The 23620-nt window shown below is 45.5% G+C and overlaps 1 protein-coding gene and 1 pseudogene across 9 annotated transcripts in view; one reads left to right on the top strand and one right to left on the bottom strand.

Moving 5' to 3' along the window:
- Nucleotides 1-23620, top strand: part of LOC146201343 (motile sperm domain-containing protein 1) — a 130397-nt gene that overhangs the window by 1580 nt on the left and 105197 nt on the right. For 4 of the 9 annotated variants that reach the window (XM_084595786.1, XM_084595787.1, XM_084595777.1 and 1 more), the window contains exons 2-4: nucleotides 1296-1434; nucleotides 16830-17011; nucleotides 17287-17362. In XM_084595786.1, the coding sequence (XP_084451912.1) occupies nucleotides 16858-17011; nucleotides 17287-17362 (230 nt within the window). In that variant the 5' untranslated portion in view covers nucleotides 1296-1434; nucleotides 16830-16857. Of the gene's footprint in view, nucleotides 1-1295; nucleotides 1435-5680; nucleotides 5721-15574; nucleotides 15660-16829; nucleotides 17012-17286; nucleotides 17363-23620 lie in introns of all 9 variants that reach the window. The other 5 variants (XM_084595784.1, XM_084595780.1, XM_084595779.1 and 2 more) reach the window with 5 other exon arrangements.
- LOC146201346 (uncharacterized) lies at nucleotides 4079-13349 on the bottom strand (annotated as a pseudogene).

Raw genomic sequence — 23620 nt, 5'->3', positions numbered from 1 at the left:
TTGTAGGTGTATGCGGACCTTGTATTCAGTGGCCCTGCATTTCACCCGATTTCACCCTGCTGCCTAGACAAGCAAAGTGCATATAATGATGGTGCTGGAAAGTGGCAATGATGGTCTACAGGGCTTATTTCTTTTGGAGCACCACTGGTAGATATTGGTTTTGAACAAAGGTATTTTTCAGCGGGGGTCGCTGATGGCTTTAAAGCGAGAATGGCTAAAACTTCCTGGGCACTACAAAGGCTACTGTTGCACTACGTCATCGTAAAATTCAGTGCATGTCATTCACATTTAGTGCGCATGCAGTATTTTCTGACTGCAAATATTGGATGCACGCACGGAAGACATACATTTATTCCTTAGAGTGCCTGTACAGTCTTTTCAGTAGCGGTTGCTGACAAAAAATGTTGCCATCAAGGGTAGTCCACTCGGAGGTAGTTCACATTTTACGTACAGTCAAGTTCACTGCTCCATGGTGATGTACTATATAAATAATCAGGTGAAATGCGTTCCAAAAACTGTCATAGCCTTGAACCGAAGTTTTTCGAAGCCAGCCATGGTTACAAAGGAAATCTAAGATAGTGCATACTAACAGTGACGATTAAAGGATTAAAGGAATACAAAAACAACAAGCAGCTGTAGTAATGTCGCTGGCGTTTTTATTCTTCGCGTCCGCTCTTCTCACACTGCTTTAAACGTTCATACAGGTTCATGTAGGCATATATCTACATGCCATCTTTGGTCGCACAGTTCGAGTGCAGTGCGAAAGAAAGAAAAATGAAACTCTGCAACTGAATTTCCTGTGTAACTTATATTGTGTGGTTTAAGCGCATGCGTGGATGTTATAACAACATTTCATGATATAAAAAAACACCGACCGAAATAGAATGGTATGCTAAAAGCAGCATGCGATGCGACAAGAAGCATAAATGTTGGGTGGGAGGCGTCTCTGCCTCCTTGGCGGCTACCACCCATCGGGCGTTTCAGGAGGTAGCCGTGCGGCGGCAACACCGTATGTGGAACTTGCGAATAGCTTCCTACATAAGACATACTGCACACACACAAAGATACCAAATGTGGAATCAAATATGTCATTTATAGTTAAAGAACTAAAATATTCATGCATCCCATATTACGGCAAGTATTGTTGTATTGCTGTTAGCCAATCTCTCTTATTTTACAGTTTTCACTTTGGATCACAGAGTTTGTTCCTGTCAGAACATGAAATGTATACAAATGTGAGTTTTAAATGGGAATGTACAAGGGCTTCTTTGCAATTTCTCTGTGTGGAATGCAAGATCTTGGTGACATCCGGACAAGAGCTGCTGGCTACAAAGGAATGAGCTGCTGGCCCTTCACGACGCCCCCAACAGGCCTGCGCAGTTGGTCACATCCAGGACAAAGCTGACGAGAGCAAAATTAAGGTTTGGTCACATGGTGAGAGTACGACATTCTATTAAGGAAAACTGTTACCTAGGGAGCTTTAACCAGAAGTGGAAAAGAGAGCCATGATAGCAGTATGCTGGCATGCTTGCCCTTGCAGTGAATGATGGAAGTAGTGCTGGCATCTCATGGTTAACAAAAATAATGTCAAATTACATCGTGCAATTTGCAAAAAGAGGAAAAAAAAAAAATGCTTTAGAAGCAGTGCGGAAGGGAAAGGTGGCACGTTAGGCAAGTAATTTTAGATTTGATGAGGGACAGTGGAGACATTGTATTGGAAAACTTTCCACCCAGTATATGCAATGTCCCACAATGTTTAGAACAGCTCTCTCTCCAGAAGGATGCAAAGATTTGAAAATTTCGAGCACTATTCGTCACTTACAAGGCAATTGCTATAGGAATAAGAACTTGGTTTGGTTTCTACCAAATGAATGGGCACGCTGTATTTAAAAGATGCAAATTGACACCAGATCATATTCAACCCATAAGTCTGGATGTAAAGAAATGCACCCAGTGTAACCAGACCTTGTTAGAGCCTTTATAGAATATTACCATATTTGATTATGTTGTAACACTATGAGTAATCCTGACATTACATAATGAGCGTGTGAAAAAGGTACACATGACGTTTGTGGAAAATATCTATAGGGACTGTACAGCAGCTTTCATCAAAATTGGTAAACTACCTTTCAAGAAAGCTATTGGGTAGGAAAACACAGTCTCTCCAGTACTATTTCTTGTTCTTTTAAAAGAGGTGTTGGAATCGAAAGAGCTTTGAATGAATGCTAATTAGAAACACGTTGGTAATCTCCAACTTGCTATTGATGTACTAGAAATACAGCAAAGTAAATGCAGTGGTGAACTGGGCTAGTTGGAATGGACTTGTATTTGAAATAACCAGTGGCCCTTTCTCTAGAAGTAAATGCAAAACATGTTTCAAATGCGTCCCACCTCATTTTTGGACATCAGGAAAATAATGGAGCATTGCAGTTCTGAAGAGAGTGAATAGCTCTTTCTACGTCCTTACATGGAGACAGCATAGCTACAGTTGTCTATGGGACAGACCAAAAGGCAGATAAATGTCCGACTAAGAAGAGTCTGGCCCCTTCAGATAGTTCCACGGTATTTGAGGTGACATCCTTATAAACTGATTAAGCATAATGCTCCGGTATTTGCGTTTCACCTTTTTTATTCATTTCATTTATTTCTTAGGGCCAAAGGCATTACATAGGTGAATTGGTGAACAAGGAAGAGACATGTTATAAATGATGGAGAAAATTTATACTCAAAGTACGCAATGCTAGAGAAAACCTGTGTAACATCGTTAGAGCAAAAAAAAATATATATATAGTTATCGTTAATATTCACAACTTTGTTTAATGCTTGGGAGGAGGCATGAGCATAGCCATCAGGGTGGATGGCTTTTTTATATCTAAGCAACTTTCACTTCATGTGAGTGTTAGTTTAGTTTATACAGGTTAACGTCCCAAAGTGACTCAGGCTGTTAGAGACTGTAGTGGAGGGCTCCGGAAATTTCAGCCACCTGGAGTTCTTTAACCTGTACTTACATCGCACAGCACATGGGCATCTTGCTTTTCACCTCCATCAGACAGCGTCCTTGGGTTCACCTCCATCAGCACTTGAGTGCCTTAACCACAGAGCCATGGCGTTCACTTCACAGGAATAATCTAATCATTTGTTCTCAATGCCTTGAGTTTTAGGGAAATTTTGTGAGTAAACAGGATAATGGACAATGTGAAAGGCTCGTATTCACACAAAAAGGACAAATTAATTGAACCTATCATGCAAGGAAGGCAGTTTTGCCAATGATGAGCCACAGATGCAAGTAGAGTTATCCTCCATAATATTGTCACGTGCTGGTTACGAGGCTGATGACAACAAATGAAAACTCTGGGAGTGCACTAAAGAAACTCTTTATTGGGCTGACTCGCGCCCGCAAAATAACACAACGACGTGGCGGCTGTGATAGCAACAAACATGCTTTCTGACCGTCGAACTGAGAATGCCTGTCGCGCTCCCGTCACCGCTCAATATATAGGTGACGAAGAAATGTCTAGATAAAGCCTCAGCAGTGACTAGAATAACCTGAAACATTGTATAAATGCATGAGAGTGGCTAGAATCTTCAAGATAATGCACGACGCATCTTGCACGACAAAGGAAATGATAAAGCATTGTCTCGGAACAACAGTCATGAATAAACAAACAATACAGAATTAGTCCACGCACCAGATTCACAGTGATAAGGCGGCATGCCAGTGGCTGTCAAAAAAGGACAAACACTCGAATGATTCGCGGCATTGTTCCCCTCTCAAAAAGGCATTGCCTCGATTCTTACAAAATGAACACAAAAAAGTGAACAAAATACGAGAAATTAAAATACCTGGGGGCTTCAGCGCGCGTAATAGCGCTTTAGGCACACAACATGGATAATTTCTGGACACGCCCGGTGCCGTTGGGATGTGGTCATGCCGTCGGGGATGACTTCATAGTTAAGTTGTCCGATGCGCCAAAGGACTTTGTAGGGGCCATAGTACTGCCGCAAGAGCTTTTCACTCAGTGCGTCTCGGCGTCCAAATCCTAACTTGATCTCCTGTGTTGTACTCTGCGTCACGTCGTCACAAGTTGTATCGTTGGGCATTGGTGCATTGCTGGCCTATGATGCGCAGCTGGGCAAGTCGTCGGGCTTCATCTGCGCGCTGCAGGTAGGCGGCGACGTCGAGGTTGCCTTCTGTCACATGTGGCAGTATCGCGTCGAGCGTTATCGTCGGCTCTCTGCCATATGCAAGCTTGAACGGGGTCACTCTGGTTGTCTCCTGGATGGCCGTGTTACACGCGAAAATCACGTACAGCAAGATGGCATCCCAGGTCTTGTGTTCGGCTTCGACGTACATGGCTATCATGTTCGCGATCATTTTGTTCAGGCTCTCCATGAGTCCGTTGGTCTGGAGATGGTACGCAGTTGTTTGTTGATGGCTTGTCTGACTGTATTCCAGGATGGCTTGCGTCACCTCTGCCGTAAATACCGTTCCCCTGTTCGTGGTGAGCACTTCTGGGGCACCGTGTCGCAAGAGAATTTGTTCGACAAAAAATTTGGCGACTTCTGCCGCGGTTCCATTGGGGCAGTGCTTTCGCTTCGTCGTAATGGGTAAGGTAGTTGATGGCCACAATGATCCATCTGATGAAGATGGATAGGAGGGGCAGAGGAGATCCATCCTTATTTGTTGAAAGGGCATGGTCGGAGGCGGTTCAGCAGCCCATGACCGAAAAAATGCGCTAAAACAGATGACGATAAAACACTTGTCCAGTTCAAGTGTTTTGTCGTCATCTTTTTTTAGTGCAGTGCATTTTTTCGGTCATGTCTAATTACCAACTCGCCCAACTTTCTACCTTTCAGCAGCCCAGCTGGTCGGATCCACTCGCTGCACGTTTTCACGTAATGGGCAGCGTCGGCAGACATTTGCAGCCAGTAGTACTTCTCCTGGATTCGATACAATGTGCGCGCAAAGAAAATGATAAAGCATCATCTCGGGACAACAGGCTTAAATAAACAAACAATACAAAATTGATCCCATGCTAGGGATGTCAGCAGCTGTCTAAAAAGGACAAACAAAGGCTGGAAGGATTTGCGGTAATATCTTGGGCTTCCTTATTACAGGGACCAGACATTACTGTGGTGTCTATGAAAAATGATATGGGTAGCTGTAGGGCCCATAAGACATTGGTGACTTTTTTAGTGTATGCAAAGCACATGGCATGGTTTCAGCAGATACCCACTAATTTTATGGCATAAGGCTCCTTATTACTGCATTTAGATGCACCAGTGGTGCACCAGTGGTGGATGGGTGATGTCAGAATAGCAGTGTGCTCGAAATTTAATGTCTTGCGAGGGGCTAGTTGGTAGAGCATGAACTAAACATGGAAATTGTGCAAAGGACACAGGAAAGAAGGGCATTAGTTGGCTATAATTGAGTTTCCATGGCGCGAAAGCATCCAAGGCTGTGACGCGCCAAACACAAGGTTAGAATTTATTATCAGCAAAATTTGCAATACATATTTTGTTTAAAATGGTGGCTTCTTTGAGCAATTAAAAAATATTTCAAGAGTCAACAGTGCTTGTTCACGCAAAAGCAGCATGAGGCGCAATGGGATGTGTTCATTGTTAAATAATGTAAAATATTGCTTTCTTGGTAAACTGCACCTTTACTTCTTGTACACAGCTTGGAGAACTGGGAATTCACTGCCACTCATTTCAGAAAGGTTTGTCTCTTTTTTTTTTTTTTTTTTTTTTTTCCAGCAGAAAGCATGTAGTAGGGTGGAATGGAGAATGCATAAGTGACTCATAAAACAAAATAAGACGAAACACAGAGGAAAGATGGCACATTGAAGCAGAGCCTAAATCCTCCGTCGACAACGCTGCGCCGAGCACTTTATCAAGTTAAGATCTTTCTTATGCAGAAGGATCAAAGCCTTTAATGTCTTTCCGTCTGCATTGCTTCGAAGATTTCATGGCCTTTGTGCCTCTGATTATCTTTGTCTGCTCGAAAAGTGGCAATCTTTACACGAGCGACAATGTTTTAGCAAATGCCTGCTGCTGTGATGAATGCCTGTGCCCTTGTAGATGCTCATTAATGCAGCATCACGTAAACTGAACCTTGTCCGTTTTGCGGGGCAGATATTGTTTTGCACAACTTGCAGGGCACAACACCAAATTTTCTTGCTAGCCTCTTCAGGCCATGCGAAGTTGCCAAAACTATACGGTCCAAGTAGTTTAACTTTGTGACGAGGCTCCTGGAAGCAATAGTGGAACACATAGGTAAGCTAGGTCATCCCTGGAGATAAACAACGAGCCTTGGGCTAAGAAACAAAGCATTTTTGACCAACTGTACATAGGGTAGTGTTACTTTTCCCTGTTAGTCTCTTAGCTGCATTTTTTTATTTTGTAGAAAAGTTCTAACCGCAGCCCTAGTAGGAAGTTTGATGTCTCCCATTAATAGGCTTCCCTTGCAGACCATCATTTTTGTACATGCACTTTGCTAAACCACTTGGTATGAACGTGCCTGAGTGGCATTCCGAAGTCCCACCTGAAGCCCGATTGCCATGTGACATTGGGACATACCACACCAGCTTTTCTAATGGTGGTTGTGTGCCATTGGCTGCGCCTTCCCTTAGAAACGGGTTTCATGCAACCTCGTGATGTATTATTTTTTTACCAACAGTACAGGAAACACTGGGGAAAGGCATCTATTAGAAGCGTCTTCTCCTGTTAAGTGAAGCTAACAGAAGTGGCTTGTTTGACGTCTTGGGCATCTATAGCAGTACAAAGAACCATTTTGTTTTCCAATGCATTAACATTACTATCCTTGGTTGGATCGAGTTGGTTTGCCTGACATTGTATAACACTGCTGCCACCCACCTGGAAGCCTTTCACCCACTCCTCCACTACCGTGCAGGATCCTCCACCCAGCACCACGAAACCCACCTCCAACCAGAAGGCCCACTACACACCCACTTTCACCCTACCAACTAATAATCCAGTTTCGAAACACGGGAAGCTTGGAGTAAAAAACTGTTATGCCATGTAGAGGCTAACTGAGGAATTCGAGAAAGAAGTGGGGAGAGGCACGCACAGACTGATCTGGGCTCTGAATCAATTGTGACCAGCTTTAATCAGTGGAGCTTTCATTAGGGGTGTGCGAATAGTACTTTTTTCAAACCAAATCGAATGCGAATAATGTAGCTAAAAACTGAATCGTATACTAATCGAATAGTGCAAGCAGCGAATCGAATACGAATCAAATACTCTGAAAGTTATGTTCATATCATTTGTATGTTGATTACGAAACATGAAAAATTGTCTGAAATTCAATTTTATTCAGTGCTGCTTGATATATAGTTCACAACAATGCACAGCTGCGCCAACCTTGACTACAGGTGAGACCAAGTCTAAATCTTTAAAAGAAAGATTGCACAGAGCCATAAGCAAAAGAAAATAGCGTTCAGTAAAGTCAAGTAGAATTCGCAGGGGTTAATAAAATTACTAGATGCAGCTTGGCTAGAAGTACAGCCTGGCACTACTAGAACGCACAACTAAAAATTGAGTACTGTCATCATGGCATCAGTCGAACATCACATCAACTAAGACCAGACTTTCTCAGACTAGCTATCAAACATCTTAAAAAAGCTTGACTAGATTAAGGTGCCAACACTGCTGGGAGATCCCACAGAAAATTTTGATACAAGACTAGATTAATCTCTAGTCGCTGCAGACATCCTCGAAACGAGGGTCAAGTAGAGTGGCAACAGCATGGGGTATCTGTGTGCTTATACCTTGAAATGTTGCTCTCACAGACCTCAGGAGCTTCCTTGAAATCTCTAGCTCCACTGGCCTCTTTATAAAGCAGTACCAGAATGCAATAAACGGGGAATAACACAAGAGGCACTGTTGGGTGGGACTCGGCACAAGCAGCGGTAGTGGCTTCACTCGGCTGCAGCACTGGCACTGACACCATACAAGAGTGCTCAGGCTGTCAACAGAATCTATTTCTGCCAAGTCTGCTGTCACTGGTGACTTCAGCTTCTGCAAGCGTGCTAGCATGGCATATTCACTATTCCATCTTGTCGGCACATCTTGTATCACATCCAGTAGCTCCTCTATGCTCATTCTCCTTCGCATTTCTTGCAGTCTTGTTCTCGCGCTGCTGCTTCGTTTGTAGAGCCAGTGCTTTTCCACACAGGCTTGCGAATCCCTTGCTTTCTTTCTTCATGTCCTGAACACAAAGTTGCAGAGTGTGCGCGAAACAAGCAACGTGCAACCGGGGCGCTGGCCCAATCGCAGACACAAAATTTCGAATTGAACAAAATGTAGCGCACCAAGACAAGGACAGAGAAAGAAGACACACACAGCGCTAACTTCCAACTAATGTTTATTCAAGGAAGAAAGCATGGTTTTATACCACCGCGTATCACATGCGCCAAAGAACATGCGCTAGCAAGTCATGTCACTCAGATACGCAATCTCCTTTGGCAACAACGCGACAGAAGGGTTACTAATACAATCATCTTTCAAAAGAGTAATCCATTCAGCTTCAACTATTTCACGCGTTAACCGGTTTTTGTGCACTTTTAAAACCATACTTTTTTTGAGGAGAGGAATACAATTGCAAACACGGCAATGAGCCGACAAACCTTTACCACACCTGTTACTGACATCCCAGCCATGCTCACAAAGCCTATCATTGAGGCATCTGCCCGTTTGACCAATATATTGCTTGCCACAGGATAGGGGTATTTGATAGACTACATTTTGGATGCAATTAACAAATTTTTCTTTATGTTTCTTTGTGCAGTCTATCACCTTCTTGGCTTCTGACGAAGTTTTAGTGCATAGCTGACTCAACTTATTCGGAGCCGAAAAAGCCACTCTAACTCCCGATCGCTGCGCAACTTTTTCAGATTATGGGACAGCCTATGAATGTAAGGGATGACGGCAATTTTTTCTTTCTTACACGGGGCCTGTTGACTGACATCCGCTTTTTTCTGGCATACTTTCTTCAAAACGCCTTCGGCCACGGACACAAGAAGATGGGAAGGGTACCCGGCACATTCTAGACGCTTACACTGTTGTGAAAAACTGTCATGCATGAGGTGCGGGCAAGATTTCTTCAGAGAATTAACAAATGAAAGGCGAGCAATGGAACGTTTCACAAGTTTAGAGTGCGATGAATTGAAAGGTAGCAATGGTTTTTCGCCACGAGGTTTAAACATCCAGCACGTCCGATCATGATGAAGTATGAAGTTAATATCTAGGAATTGAATACCACCTGTTTCAGGTAATTCAAATGTTAATTCTAGAGTTTTGAAATGGTTACGAAACAGCGCGAGGACATTAAAAGCGTCATCCATGAAGGAACCGTCATTTCTGTTAAGTACAATGAGGTAGTCGTCAACGTATCTAAAAATCCTAATAACATTGGTATCAGTTACTGTATCAGCAAAAGACCTGTCCAGCCGGGCTAAAAATAAATCGCTTAGAATGGGGCCTATGCACGACCCAATGCAGATGCCTTGTTTCTGAAGGTATGGTTTTCCATCCAAAATTATGAATTTCGAAGTCAGGTAAAATCGTAATAGTTCCAAAAATCCATTCACTGATACACCACAAGCATTTTGAAAGGCAATCGGCCCATACTGATCAATGCTATCTTCAATACAGGATAGGAGAGCGTCATGCGGAATGGAATAGTACAAGCCTTTTACATCGACAGAAAAAGCAAAAACGCCTTGATCTGCATGTTAATTAACAAAATCTAACACCTGCTCAGAGTTACGGACAAGGAAGGGATCTTGAACAGAAAGCAGTTTTAGTTTTTCTTGTAACCACAGGGCCACAGATTTTTGCCATGTGCCATTCTCAGATACAATAGCACGAAACGGTACATGAGTTTTATGGGTCTTTGCACTGAAGAAAACCTGGAGGAACTCCTTTTTACAATCTGTAATCTTTTTGAGCACAGACCCAAGGTCCAATTTCTTGCATAGTTTCTTTGCTTCAGCTTTAAGTTTTGACATATTAAGTTTTGGATGACAGTTGAAAGCGGAGGACACAGCTTCACATGCTTTTTTATGAAAAAGAGCAGACGGCAGTACAGCAAACCCCCCTTCTTTGTCTGCGGGAAGAAGACACAACGAATGCTGCTCAAGATAGGACTTAACTCGATTTACAGGAAGTCTAGAAGGCTGCAACTTACATCGTTGTAAGATGTCTACACCTGCGGAAACACAGTGGTCGGACTCTTGTTCGGGAAGGATCCTAGAAATCTGGTGTACGAACGTGAGCCGCTCCACTGAAGACGGTTTTGGATCCAGGGCGAACTTAGGTCCCAGCGACAAAACAGATTTCACATGCTCAGGTAGAGCCAATTCTTGAGGTGCGTGGATGACGCACTGAGGTTTAGGAGCCTTGTTCCTATGCTGTCTTCTGAGGTGGTCCAGTTGTCGCTGCCAAATGAATTCCGTAGTCTGGCTGACAAGCCGCTGGCACTCTCGAAGCTTCTTCCCTGCTGTGGATGGACTTGACCTTTGGTAAACAAGAAGGTGAAGGTATTCCCTGTAGAGGCGAGCTAGCCGAAACGACTCAGCCTTCAGGATCTTGCAAACTCTAATGCCATGACCTTGCGATGGGATGAACCCACCGAAGACATCTTACAACGATGTAAGTTGCAGTCCTTCTAGACTTCCTGTAAATCGAGTTAAGTCCTATCTTGAGCAGCATTCGTTGTGTCTTCTTCCCGCAGACAAAGAAGGGGGGTTTGCTGTACTGCCGTCTGCTCTTTTTCATAAAAAAGCATGTGAAGCTGTGTCCTCCGCTTTCAACTGTCATCCAAAACTTAATATGTCAAAACTTAAAGCTGAAGCAAAGAAACTATGCAAGAAATTGGACCTTGGGTCTGTGCTCAAAAAGATTACAGATTGTAAAAAGGAGTTCCTCCAGGTTATCTTCAGTGCAAAGACCCATAAAACTGATGTACCGTTCCGTGCTATTGTATCTGAGAATGGCACATGGCAAAAATCTGTGGCCCTGTGGTTACAAGAAAAACTAAAACTGCTTTCTGTTCAAGATCCCTTCCTTGTCCGTAACTCTGAGCAGGTGTTAGATTTTGTTAATTAACATGCAGATCAAGGCGTTTTTGCTTTTTCTGTCGATGTAAAAGGCTTGTACTATTCCATTCCGCATGACGCTCTCCTATCCTGTATTGAAGATAGCATTGATCAGTATGGGCCGATTGCCTTTCAAAATGCTTGTGGTATATCAGTGAATGGATTTTTAGAACTATTACGATTTTACCTGACTTCGACTTTCATAATTTTGGATGGAAAACCATACTTTCAGAAACAAGGCATCTGCATTGGGTCGTGCATAGCCCCCATCCTAAGCGATTTATTTTTAGCCCGGCTGGACAGGTCTTTTGCTGATACAGTAACTGATACCAATGTTATTAGGATTTTTAGATACGTTGACGACTACCTCATTGTACTTAACAGAAATGACGGTTCCTTCATGGATGACGCTTTTAATGTCCTCGCGCTGTTTCGTAACCATTTCAAAACTCTAGAATTAACATTTGAATTACCTGAAACAGGTGGTATTCAATTCCTAGATATTAACTTCATACTTCATCATGATCGGACGTGCTGGATGTTTAAACCTCGTGGCGAAAAACCATTGCTACCTTTCAATTCATCGCACTCTAAACTTGTGAAACGTTCCATTGCTCGCCTTTCATTTGTTAATTCTCTGAAGAAATCTTGCCCGCACCTCATGCATGACAGTTTTTCACAACAGTGTAAGCGTCTAGAATGTGCCGGGTACCCTTCCCATCTTCTTGTGTCCGTGGCCGAAGGCGTTTTGAAGAAAGTATGCCAGAAAAAAGCGGATGTCAGTCAACAGGCCCCGTGTAAGAAAGAAAAAATTGCCGTCATCCCTTACATTCATAGGCTGTCCCATAATCTGAAAAAGTTGCGCAGCGATCGGGAGTTAGAGTGGCTTTTTCGGCTCCGAATAAGTTGAGTCAGCTATGCACTAAAACTTCGTCAGAAGCCAAGAAGGTGATAGACTGCACAAAGAAACATAAAGAAAAATTTGTTAATTGCATCCAAAATGTAGTCTATCAAATACCCCTATCCTGTGGCAAGCAATATATTGGTCAAACGGGCAGATGCCTCAATGATAGGCTTTGTGAGCATGGCTGGGATGTCAGTAACAGGTGTGGTAAAGGTTTGTCGGCTCATTGCCGTGTTTGCAATTGTATTCCTCTCCTCAAAAAAAGTATGGTTTTAAAAGTGCACAAAAACCGGTTAACGCATGAAATAGTTGAAGCTGAATGGATTATTCTTTTGAAAGATGATTGTATTAGTAACCCTTCTGTCGCGTTGTTGCCAAAGGAGATTGCGTATCTGAGTGACATGACTTGCTAGCGCATGTTCTTTGGCGCATGTGATACGCGGTGGTATAAAACCATGCTTTCTTCTTTGAATAAACATTAGTTGGAAGTTAGCGCTGTGTGTGTCTTCTTTCTCTGTCCTTGTCTTGGTGCGCTACATTTTGTTCCCTTCTATCATGCACCAACAAGCCCAAGTATCTACCCTTACAAAATTCCGAGCATTGTCAGTCACTGTATAGCAAGGAAGTTCCTCAGGTATGTCCCACTCTTTCAAAACGTCCATGAGTAAACAACGCAGGTTCTCTGCAGTACGGTTTGCACACAGGTGGCGGCTCGCAAGAACAAAACTGTGAGGCATGAAGTCGTCACTCAACACGTGGCACGTCACAGACGCGTAACTTTCCCCAGCTAGCGACGTCCAGCTGTCGGTTGTGATTGTGACAGAGCCTACATCAGTGCTGATGACGCTGTGCAGCTTCTCATGGACTGAGCGTTTGAAAACATTGTACATTTCAGGCACGGCGGTCCTCAAGAACGTTGTGCGACAGGGGACCTTGTATTCGGGCACCGTACAGTATCGGGCCTTGAAACCCTGGCTCTTCGACAAGGCCACTTACAATGAAAGAAGCAATTTTCTTTTTAAGTGCCTTAGTGCCGGGGCTCTGAGGGCTCAGCTGTGGCTTGAAAAACGAACTAGCCTTTGCCTGTTTTGTCTTTGATGTAGAATGTTGCTGAGCAGCAAATGCTCCGCTCTCATACTCTTTGCGGGCTCCTGAATGTCGTCTGAGGTGGTTGATCAAAGGCGTCTTTGTGCTAGCTGAGGTTTTCAGAACTGCTCTGCACAAGACGCACTTGGGCGAGCCTGCCTCTACACATTCGTAAAAAGCCCGAACACCACTGTGTTTCTTTGGGCATATGTCGCAGTCGCTGCTTCACCTTCAATCATGGCGAGGCAGCAAGAGGCGTCGGAGCAGCGGCGTCGATCGGCGCGCAGAAAGCAGCAAGCAGGAACTGACCCGTATAGTTTTACTTATGGCATGCGGGCAGGAGCAGCAGAGTGGTAGCGGTGGCGCTGCGGTGGGGCGCTATAACTCGTGCAGTAATAGATGTGACGGAAAAAAGTTAAATGCTGATCTCCTCAGGGGGGCGCAAAACTGATCTCTATGCGCATTGTCAGTTGCTGGTCGTTTTTTCCTACAGCAATTACGTTTCAACGAGTTTATTTAGTGAATTAGATTGCATGATGCAATATATCAGAGATTACGATGGCTGAGCGACACTTCCATCCGACTTGTGTCCGCATAACCCAAGGCGCTTCCCTGCAATCGGCTCTTTGAACGAGTCATCGCCGAGTACATGATCTCATCATCCTCCTCTTCGTTTCATTAACTTTCATTACTTTCGTTCTTTCTCACTTGGCTAGCGTGTTCCCCTCTAGCTTGCGCTTGGCGACCGGAGATATATAGTGGAGAGATGTATGAGTATGAGCGGGCAACATTCATGCAACTCTCATGTCATGCGCTGCTCGCATAATAAACTTAACCTCAACTATTGGTGATGAAAGTGTATCAAAATTTTTAGGAAATAAACACGTAACGCCACTTCTGGGCAGATTAGGGACGTGTGAGCTATGACACAACTATGAGAAGTGGCCTCCGTGATTGGAGATGTGTCCTATCTATGAATGTTTTCATATGGATGGAACATGTCGCGGCCACACTGAAGCCTCTCTAAAACGGTGATGTCTGCTTCTTGCGTAGGTTGATTGCGGGAGCAAGCTGTGCGTGCTCAGAGCTGACGCTCCTTCAAGAAAATGGTCGGAGGTAACCGAGACATTCTTTCGTGCCAGTTCGAAAATTTGCAGAGATATTCGAACAGTTACGAATAATTTTCAATTTCTACCTATTTTATTTGTTTTAACGAATCGAATATGAGGATATTCGATTCAGTATTAGAAAGTTTCGGATATTCGCACACCCGCTGTATTAACATCAGGGAGAGAACTCTTTCACAATATTGCAACATGTTATCCACTAGTGCAGGGATAGTGTTAGTCTTCAAAGAAATATCATCGGCACTCAAGTCTAGCACTGCACCATACTCGCACCAAAGGTGTGGCACGTCTCAAATCTGTTCTTTAGCACTCGTCACCAAGCGCAATTGAAGCTGAGCACATGCCAAATGGGACTAAAGTTTCACCCCCAACTCCACAAAACATACCTTTCTGTCCCTTAGGAACATTACTTTCTGTTGAAGGCGGTTCTTAACAGTGGCGCCAGTATTGGCATTGGCGAAATTTACTGCCTGGCAACCCATTGGTTGCACCACCTAGTTTCCTAGCGGTAGAAAAACAAAGCAGCGACATGGGGCTGTAGCAGTGGAGTGATGCTGCAATTGGACACGGTGCACCGTGTCAAGGGGAAGGAGGCCGATAGAAGTTCCCACTGGGTGTCATTCCTGAAGCATGGGGATCGTTATACAGGGGGTCGAGAAAGTTGGCGGCAGAAGCTGGAGGTGTGTCACCTACAGCCATAACTTATCGGTGGCTGGCAGCCATGCTAGCTCACAGCAGGATCCGTTGAAGATCGAGGAGAGGCGAAGGACGCATGACGAGGCGCATCATGAGGAACTTTATCCAGGTGGGATGGATGCTACTAGAAGAAAGGGTCGATTGCTGGATCTGCTCAGTACCGTAGTTGTAAGATGGCTCATTGTTATTTGCATTCCATGGCGTACGTTGCTCTCATGATGGCACAGACCTCGGTGGTTGTTGGTCAGGTAGATCAAAATGTGTACGTTGCCGCTCAGTAGCCAACTTCTTGCGTACAATCCCCCTGACGATGGAAGCGATGTCTTCAGGCTACGGGATGTTGATGCTGGTGACAGCTGTTACATTGGAAAGGTGTCCGAATTTGGGTGCTATCCAGCGTGCTTCAAGTGCCTCAAATGCGTGCTTTATGACATCTGCAACCGTAGCAAGAGAGTCTCGCGAAATAAGGAAGTTATACAGGTCCTCTTCAATCCCTTTGTGTCCTACCCTGCCTCTGCCAGTTCACAGCGTAACAGCTACAGCACTTCCTCAGTACATCACATGCCTGTCTCACTGGGCTCTCTGCAAAAGTTGATGCTCCTTCTTCGTATCTGTAAAGGACTTAGTGATTTCTTCAACAGACTGGCTCCAGATCATGAGGCTTTCCTACTGGTTGTTCGACCAAGTCGGAGCAATGCTAGCAAGGAAGAAAACAACATTGTACAGGTGGGCAGTAGTGGTTGTACTTTGCACCTTTCGTAATGTTGGAGCCATTCTTCGACCTCATCTTCAGGTTTGCTGTGAAATTTATGCGGCTCTCACTGGTGGGACGAGGTCATTCCTTCTTCAGCATCACTGGGGTGGTAGCCATTGCAAGGGACTCTTGAGACGATAAAGGTGACAAACTTGCTGCACGGCAGCTGCGACAGTGCACTGGTGAATCCAGGTCGTTTTTACCTAGTGCCAAATATAGTGAATGAAATAGTTTAATACAGGTTAGACCTGAGCGTATGAAAGGTTCAGACGGTTCAGAGCCCGGATGAACACCTGCCTCTCCCCTCTGTTTGCTCGAACTCCTCAGCGAGCCATTACATGGCGTAACAATATTATGTAAGGAACACCTGAGCAATAACAGATGGGCAAGGTGGAAAAGAACGAAGAAATTAACCAGCAAGCATGGAGAAGTAAGGTGTTAAACAACAGGTGAAAAATGCAGAAAGTAAGGATTGTGGGAAAGAAACAGAGCAGAACTAAAGTGGAGAAGCAATTCAAAAAGGAATTTTTTTGGATAACTCAAGAGGCAGTTGCTTTGAAGCATGCTCCTACAAAAAAAATTTATCACATGTACCTTGAGGAAAAATTATACAGGGTCTTGAATATTTGAGGCCCAGGTTTTAAAAAATTTCTATGCGAAATCTACTGCACTAGTCGAGCGGATATATTGCTTGCCTCGCTGCTCGACAGATGGCCTGACATGGTCTGGCTCGACAGACCATGTCAAAACAGCTTTTCGAAATTGTGCACGCCGCCGAGAGCAGTTTTTCGTCGATTCCGAAAAATCTGTGCAAGTACTGATGTTGAATCACTTATCAAACAACGTAGATCATATTTTGGTACTTTGTGAACGATATATCAGCTCGACTAGTGCAGTAGATTTCAATTTTTTAAACCCGGGCCTCAAATATTCAAGACCCTGTACTCTTTTACTCTAAAGTATCCATCTGCTCTTCCTATGATTTGGGTTCAGGTGAATGAAGTGATTGAAAGATTGGTGGCTAAAAAGATAAGGCTCCAAGTGCAGGAGTAAAGGAAATGGCTGACAGATTGTGAAAAAACCTGAGCATGGTGGCTAGCTTGAGCCCCACAAACAGCAAGAAAGATTGTACGTACATGCAGGTGATCTGGAGAAGGGGGGCATCCCCTGATGGCCACCGAGCTTGGCCGGCACGCCCCAGTGGGGGGCCGCATGCCTGTGGTGGTGTGCCCGTCTCAGATTGACTTCTTTGTAGACCACCAGGACAGCCACAAGCAGGTGCTGACACTGTATAACATCAACGACTTTCCTGTCTACTTCCAGTGTGAGTCCCTCTTCATTGTTCACTGTTACTGGGTTGCCCGAGGTTTTTCTGAGGGTTTAGGAGCGACTCGTGAGATGGTTTCACTTGAGGAAGGTTCCTCCTAACGCAGTATTGAAAGCGAACAAATTATATTTCTCCTCTTCTACTCCATTTCCCCCAATCATGATCACATGTCTTTACCTTGCTTGCATGCCATTCTGGAATGCCACTTGGTGCTCATTTAGTGTGAAGGCCCTTTGGAGAAAAGGAGACATGGATGGTGTATTTGTGTGCAGTGCTATCCAATGCGCCCAGACGATATGCCGTTGCTGAGCCCGAGGGAATGCTCAAGCCACACTCCTTCACCGATGTGTGAGTTGGGCTGCTTGATTCTTAAGCATGGGCTTTGTGGCATTGGCTAAACTGCCTGCTGATGGTGCACGCCTCAGTTTTCGACCCCCCCCCCCCCCCCCCCGAAAGCAGCTTTGCACCTCTGTGTATGGCAACACTGCAGTAGCTGTGCACATTTAATTGTTATGCAAATATCCTGTTTTTCTCTGCATGCTCAGCTGCAGTGCACATGTCAGAGCGGTGCTGGTGTGATCAATGATAATCGACGACCTACAAGTAGCAAGGGCTGTCGGACATTAATCACGAGCACAAAATTATGAAAATAATTGCTTAGGTAGTGTCTGTCATTTATTATTTTTTTAAATTGCGCTAGGACTGGACATGTCCATGCGTATTAACTACCAGCAGGTACTGGCATAACAGAGAAAAGAGATCCGTTTCTCTTTGTAGCTGGGTGACAACGATACCCCGCACAGACAGCATGGAGAACAACACGCAGGATGTGCAACACTTTCAGGAAGGGGATATCGTATAATCAACGATGTTGAAATCTAGCAGGCGCCCCCAGGAATAATGTTGTGCATGTTTCGTAATCTTCTCTCCTTGTTAAATCACAAGTGGCAGAAGTCTGAAAAAAAGAGTTAAAGACACGGAGGGTGCAGACCATGCAAATCAGCTGATGTAAGCACTTTACCATGGATTGTTTATTTAGTGCAGGAATAAAGGAATACATATCTGCCCACGCACGGACTACTGTTGTTGGCCTCTGACTTGGCTAGAAGATGGGGAGGCTTTGCAAACTACGTTGCACTGACTATGGGAGAAAAAGGGTGTCTAAACGGGGGGACACTATGAATCGATAGTGCCATTTTAGTGTGCAGCAAAAACAATTGAACTAACGTGGCAAATGTGCGTCCTTTGTAAGGCCAACAGTCTTTTGCATGACATTGACGGTCAGAAGTCTCACATTATTTCTTCACGATGGCATGTCTCTTGTTGCTAAAACGATAATGAGGAAGCAGGAATGAGCATATTAAGCATATATCTGCTACCAAGGCAACACTCCTTGAGCCAAAATATAAAATTTTATGTGCTGTGGCAATGATAGTCCTTGTGTGCACGTATGTCTGCAGCCATTAAAACCAAATGGTGAAATGAACATGCACGAAAGTAACTGTTCTGCCCAAAGCGAATAGTTATCGGAGATGCCCCTTTTTTCCTTAGTGGAAATAGTTTATGCTGTCATGGTCTGTAAACTAAAAATGCGCAGATAATCACGACACGAAGCGCGACCAGTACTGCAACACAGGCACAACGAAAAGTGCACTTTTCTGGCACAAAGGAAACACTGCCTGCAGGTGCAGAACTGAAAGGGATCTATCTGCCTACGCAAAGATGGTGCCTGCTTATACTGTACACGCTCTGTTGGCTCATATGCGTGGATCTTTTTTCTCTCCATTTGGCTAGTATACACCAACACAAATCTTCATTGCACTAATTTTCAAGTTACTATAGATCACAGCTTGGTAGTTCAAACCTTAATGACCAATAAAAACTGGCTGGCCTACGTATAAGAAAGCCCATTATCCGGGAATAAGTCAAACCGCGCACAGCCATGCCTCAGCCATAAGATGGCATATCTGCATGCGTTCAAAATGCGGAGAGAAGACCAAATGTGGTGGCTGCTTCCTCAAAGACTTGCACCATAGAGGCTTCCGTTACTTGGGACATAATTCATACTGTCAGTGCGGTCTCAGGCACGTTGATTCGAGTAAGCTCCCGGGCCTCATTCAGGCATGGTAACTGGTCAGAGCTAAAACCTCAACTGCAGGCTGCAAAGGCAATCCGAGAATATGCCAACCATCGCTTTTATGAGCTTTCTGCCAGCCCTCATGATTGGAATCAGGTAGACACAACTGTTCAAACACTAAAACCAACATTTGCAAACACAACAAATTACAAACTAGGGCGAGCTAAGTAGAAAAAGTTTTACTTGTTTTTGAAAAGCACGAAGCATAGGTAAAAATTGAAAATTATAATCGAGACCTTTGCATAGGTGAGTTCCCCTAAATTCTGTTGTCCATAATTGCTGTGTATAATTGGGAGGAGGAGCTGATGGCATACAGTAGACCTGTTGGTGCGCGGTGAGGGACAAATGGTTAGTTTGGTTGGTTTGTGGGGTTTAACGTCCCAAAGCAACTCGGGCTATGAGAGAGAGAGAGAGAGGTATTTTAATGACAACAGGAGATGTCTGCCTGGTGGTAAGCCTAGCATGCTACTCCTGATGAGGGTTGAGGGTGACAGAGTGTGTGGGGGGAGGGGAAATAAATGAGAAAAAAAAAAAAGAATCGGTGTCACACACTTTCACACGCACATAATCACACACAGATGAGTTTTAAAGGGTATTGATCAACCCTGTGTCCTTAAGAAAAGTTAACTTTCACACACACATAATCACACACAGATGAGTTTTAAAGGGTATTAATCAACCCTGTGTCCTTCAGAAAAGTTAGTAAAGCCTTGGTAGCTCGCGCAGCAGACGATCCGTCGCACCAAGGACCCAGGACATGTTCAAGGCGCAAGGTTGTGTCTTTAGGTAAGCTTAAATTATTGCGCAGTGTCCTGCGATGTGCAGTAAACCGTTGACAGGAGGTTACCAAATGTTCAAAATTTTCACACACATCACATGTAGAGCACAGAGGCCTGCTCGCTATGCCTATTTTATGTAGGAAGTAGTTTGTGTATGACACATTCAAGCGGATTCGGTGTAGACAGTTTCGATGCCACCTGTTCAAATTGGGAGGAATTCGAAAGACGCAAGTGGGGTCTATTCGGTGTAGAGGTCGATATTGATGGTTCGGGTCACACCACAGAGAGCGTTGCAATCGCCATGATTCAGTTGCTACAAGTCTTGCTGCATCTCTTCGTGAGAATGGTACTGAAATTGTCCTTGTGGAATCTTTTAGTTCTTTTGCAGCGGCGTCGGCGAAGTCGTTGCCCGCGATGTCGCAGTGAGCCGGTAACCACTGTAGCACAATGCTGTGACTCATGTCATAGGCCTCTGTGTGTAGCTTATTTATGTCAATGACGAGCTCTTCCTGAGCTCGGGCTATGAGAAACACCGTAGTGGAGGAATCCGGAAATTTTGACCACTTGGGGTTCTTTAACGTGCATTGACATCGCACAGCACACAGGCGCCTTGCTTTTCGCCTCCATCGAAAAGCGGCCGCCGAGGCTGGGATTTGATTCCGCGCCCTTGGGAACAGTAGTCGAGTGCCGTAACCACTGTGCCACCCCGGCAGGTTGAGGGATAAATAAATACAGTTGACAAATTTAAGATGTTGCTAATGATTTGGTAAATTAGGAAAGCAATTTTGTACGTAACCAGGCTGTATATACAGTCGAGCTCACTTATAACAATACTCAAGTGCCAAGAAAATGTTATTGTTATAACCAATAATTGTTATAACCGGGTTTGCCAAAAAATGCAGTCAACATAAGGTTCAAAAATTTTATTCAAGCAGAAAAAAAGTTGTCCACTACTTAACAAAAAAACCATAGTCCGTGAGCTTCGCTTGCTTCATAGAAAGCTTATTAACATTGGTCTCGAGAGCATCTAATTGTTCGACGTGCTCAAGTGGAAGGCCCCTTGAAAAAACGAAGTCCCAGAGGGAATAAATCATATGCAGGGCCTCCTGTGAGGACACTACTTGGAGAGGCTGATCTGCAGTGTCGTCGTCGTCATCGCTGTCGTTGCCCGCCGCTCGCACATTTTCCACGATTGCCTCGTCAGTGAGGATTTCGGACGTTTCTACATCATCATCTGCATGCAGAAACTCATCCAGTCCCGATGCATCATTGCTGAGCGCAGACCACAGTTCTGGCATCCCTTCATTGGTTGGAGCTACGCAAGCATCAGCCGCGGCAGTCGTGCTATCCCGAACGAAGCCTGCTTCCCTGAAACAATTCTGCACCGTCGAAGCATTGAGTTCTGACCATGCACCGAAGATGAACTGAACTGCCATCAGTAGGCTAATCTTAAAATCAGGCTGCTCATCACTTCTCCGCGCAGCCATGTCCATGGCAAGCACTAACCTGTTCAGGACGCGGCGGCGGTACAGGGCCTTAAAATTAGCGATAATGCCATCCATAGGCTGCAAACCTGAAGTGGTGTTCGGCGGAAGGAAGAAGATTTCCACGCTGGAAAGCTCTGGCATGGAATGATGCACACTGCAATTATCCAATACCAATGCAACCTTCCTCTTTTGGCGTTCGATGCGGTCATTGAAGTCGGGCGGGACGGCGGCGGGGACGCGACCATGTGACGGAGCGCGGAGGTGAGGAGGGGGAGGGGGGCAAGGGTAGAGAAACGGAGTGCTCTCCCCTCTTCGTATCGTGGGCGCAGTCCACTCGTCTCGAGGGTTGGAAGGGTGACATGCGGAGTGAAATGCGCTCGCTTTGCGCGATTGCGGACGCTCACGTTTTCGTCGGAATCACGCGTATTTTATTTTGAAGCTGGGTCACAGTAGCCGGTTTTAATCGTTATAACCGTTAGTGCGGCAACCCATCATTGTAGTAAATGGATTTTTTTACTATTGGATACATAGTAAATTTGACGGTGACATGGCTGTTCATTGTTATAGCCGATATATTGTAATAACTGGTATCGTTATAAGTGGGCTCGACGGTATATTGTTGTGGGACGCTGTGCCCGCCTAGAGATAGACACAGAAGAACGGAGGACACCAGGCAAACACCACTTGCCCCGGCGCTCTTTTTTTGTTCTCTAACCCTCACGCTGGTGCCGCGCGCTCGTCTCGCGCTCTTCCCGCGCTTCTTCTTTTTCTGGCGCAGCGCTCCTCGGCACGCGTCGTAACATCTTTCTACGGGGGGGGGGGGGGGGGAGAAAGTGGCGGTGAGCAGCTGCAGGCGCTCCACTTATGGGGCGGCATTTCGTGGGGAGGGCAATGAGGCAGCAGGCGACGACAGTAGTGGTGATGACCTGGTATCTAAGTCGGAGTCAATGCTGGCGCCATATCACATATCGCTTCATGTTTGACACATGCTCCGGGAAAATGTGGTGCACACCGCATGGTCGATGCTCGGGGAGGTCTTCGAGGCGGTATATCACGGGGCCGAGCCGTTCAACGCCATGGTAAGGGCCGCGGTATCGGGGCATGAGCTTCGTGGCACGGCCAGTCGCGCGGATGGTGCAGCGAACGAGGACCATGTCACCGGACCGGAAGGAGGGAAGTGGTGGTGATACGCGCATGAACCGTGAGAAGGTTGCGCTGAGCGTCAAGGCGGGCGTAACGAAGTCGTTGGGCGGAGTCAGTTGGTGACGCAGTCTCATGGGGAAGGCCCAGCTGCGCGTTGAGAGGGATGGAGGGTGTTCTGCCATAGACGACTGAGAACGGCGTGACATGCGTTGTTTCTTGCCTCGCAGTGTTGAGTGCAAAAGCTGCTGCAGAAACAAAACGATCTCAGTTTCTGTGGGGCGGAGCCACGTATGAGGCGAGTATATCCGTGAGGGTGCAGTTAACACGCTCCATGAGGCCATTGCACTTGGAATGATTGACGGATGTAGTGGAATGCGCAGTGCCGAAGGAGTGGAGGGCTCGTTCAAATTCATGGGACATAAAGCAGCTCCCACGGTCCGTGATGAGGCGTCAGGGCACACCATGCCGAAGAACGAGATGCTGTTCCACAAACAAAACGGCATGAGCGGAAGAGGTGTCTGGAACGGGCAGTGCTTCGACCCACTTGGAAAAGAAGTCTATCGCAACCAGAATATACCTGTGTCCGGCGGACGTCTTCGGGAATGGGCCCAAATGGTCCAGTCCAACCAGTTCGAAAGGTGAACTCGGCGGCGAAAAAGCCTGCGGGGGTGGCTTGGTTATTCGTGTGGACGGTTTCCGGTATTGGCACGTCAGGACGCAACGTGTTCCTTGACATCTCTGGACATATTAGGCCACCAAAAGTGCTCCGACACTCGTGCGTAGGTCTTGCCGCGACTAAGGTGACCAGCTATGGGAGCGTCGTGTAGGCCGCGCAAGACTTGCGACCGCAGTGTTGCTGGCACCACTGGCAACCACACGGGTGGTCGACCACAGAGCCGCCTCACATGACACAAGAGATCTTTAATTTGATAGACCCGGCGCAGTTTACGGAGACCTGCGCCGGCGGCGGTGCCAAGGGATTGGACTATGGCCGCAATGTCGGGAATGTCGGGATCTTGCGTTCGTGCAGTCGTGAAATCCGTCAAAGCCGTCACGGGAC

This window comes from Amblyomma maculatum, chromosome 2, assembly GCF_055883805.1.
Source record: "Amblyomma maculatum isolate TAMU_Amacu chromosome 2, ASM5588380v1, whole genome shotgun sequence".
Lineage (NCBI taxonomy): Eukaryota > Metazoa > Arthropoda > Arachnida > Ixodida > Ixodidae > Amblyomma > Amblyomma maculatum.
Note: the sequence above shows the minus strand (reverse complement) of the source record. Positions and strands in the feature narration are given on the sequence as shown.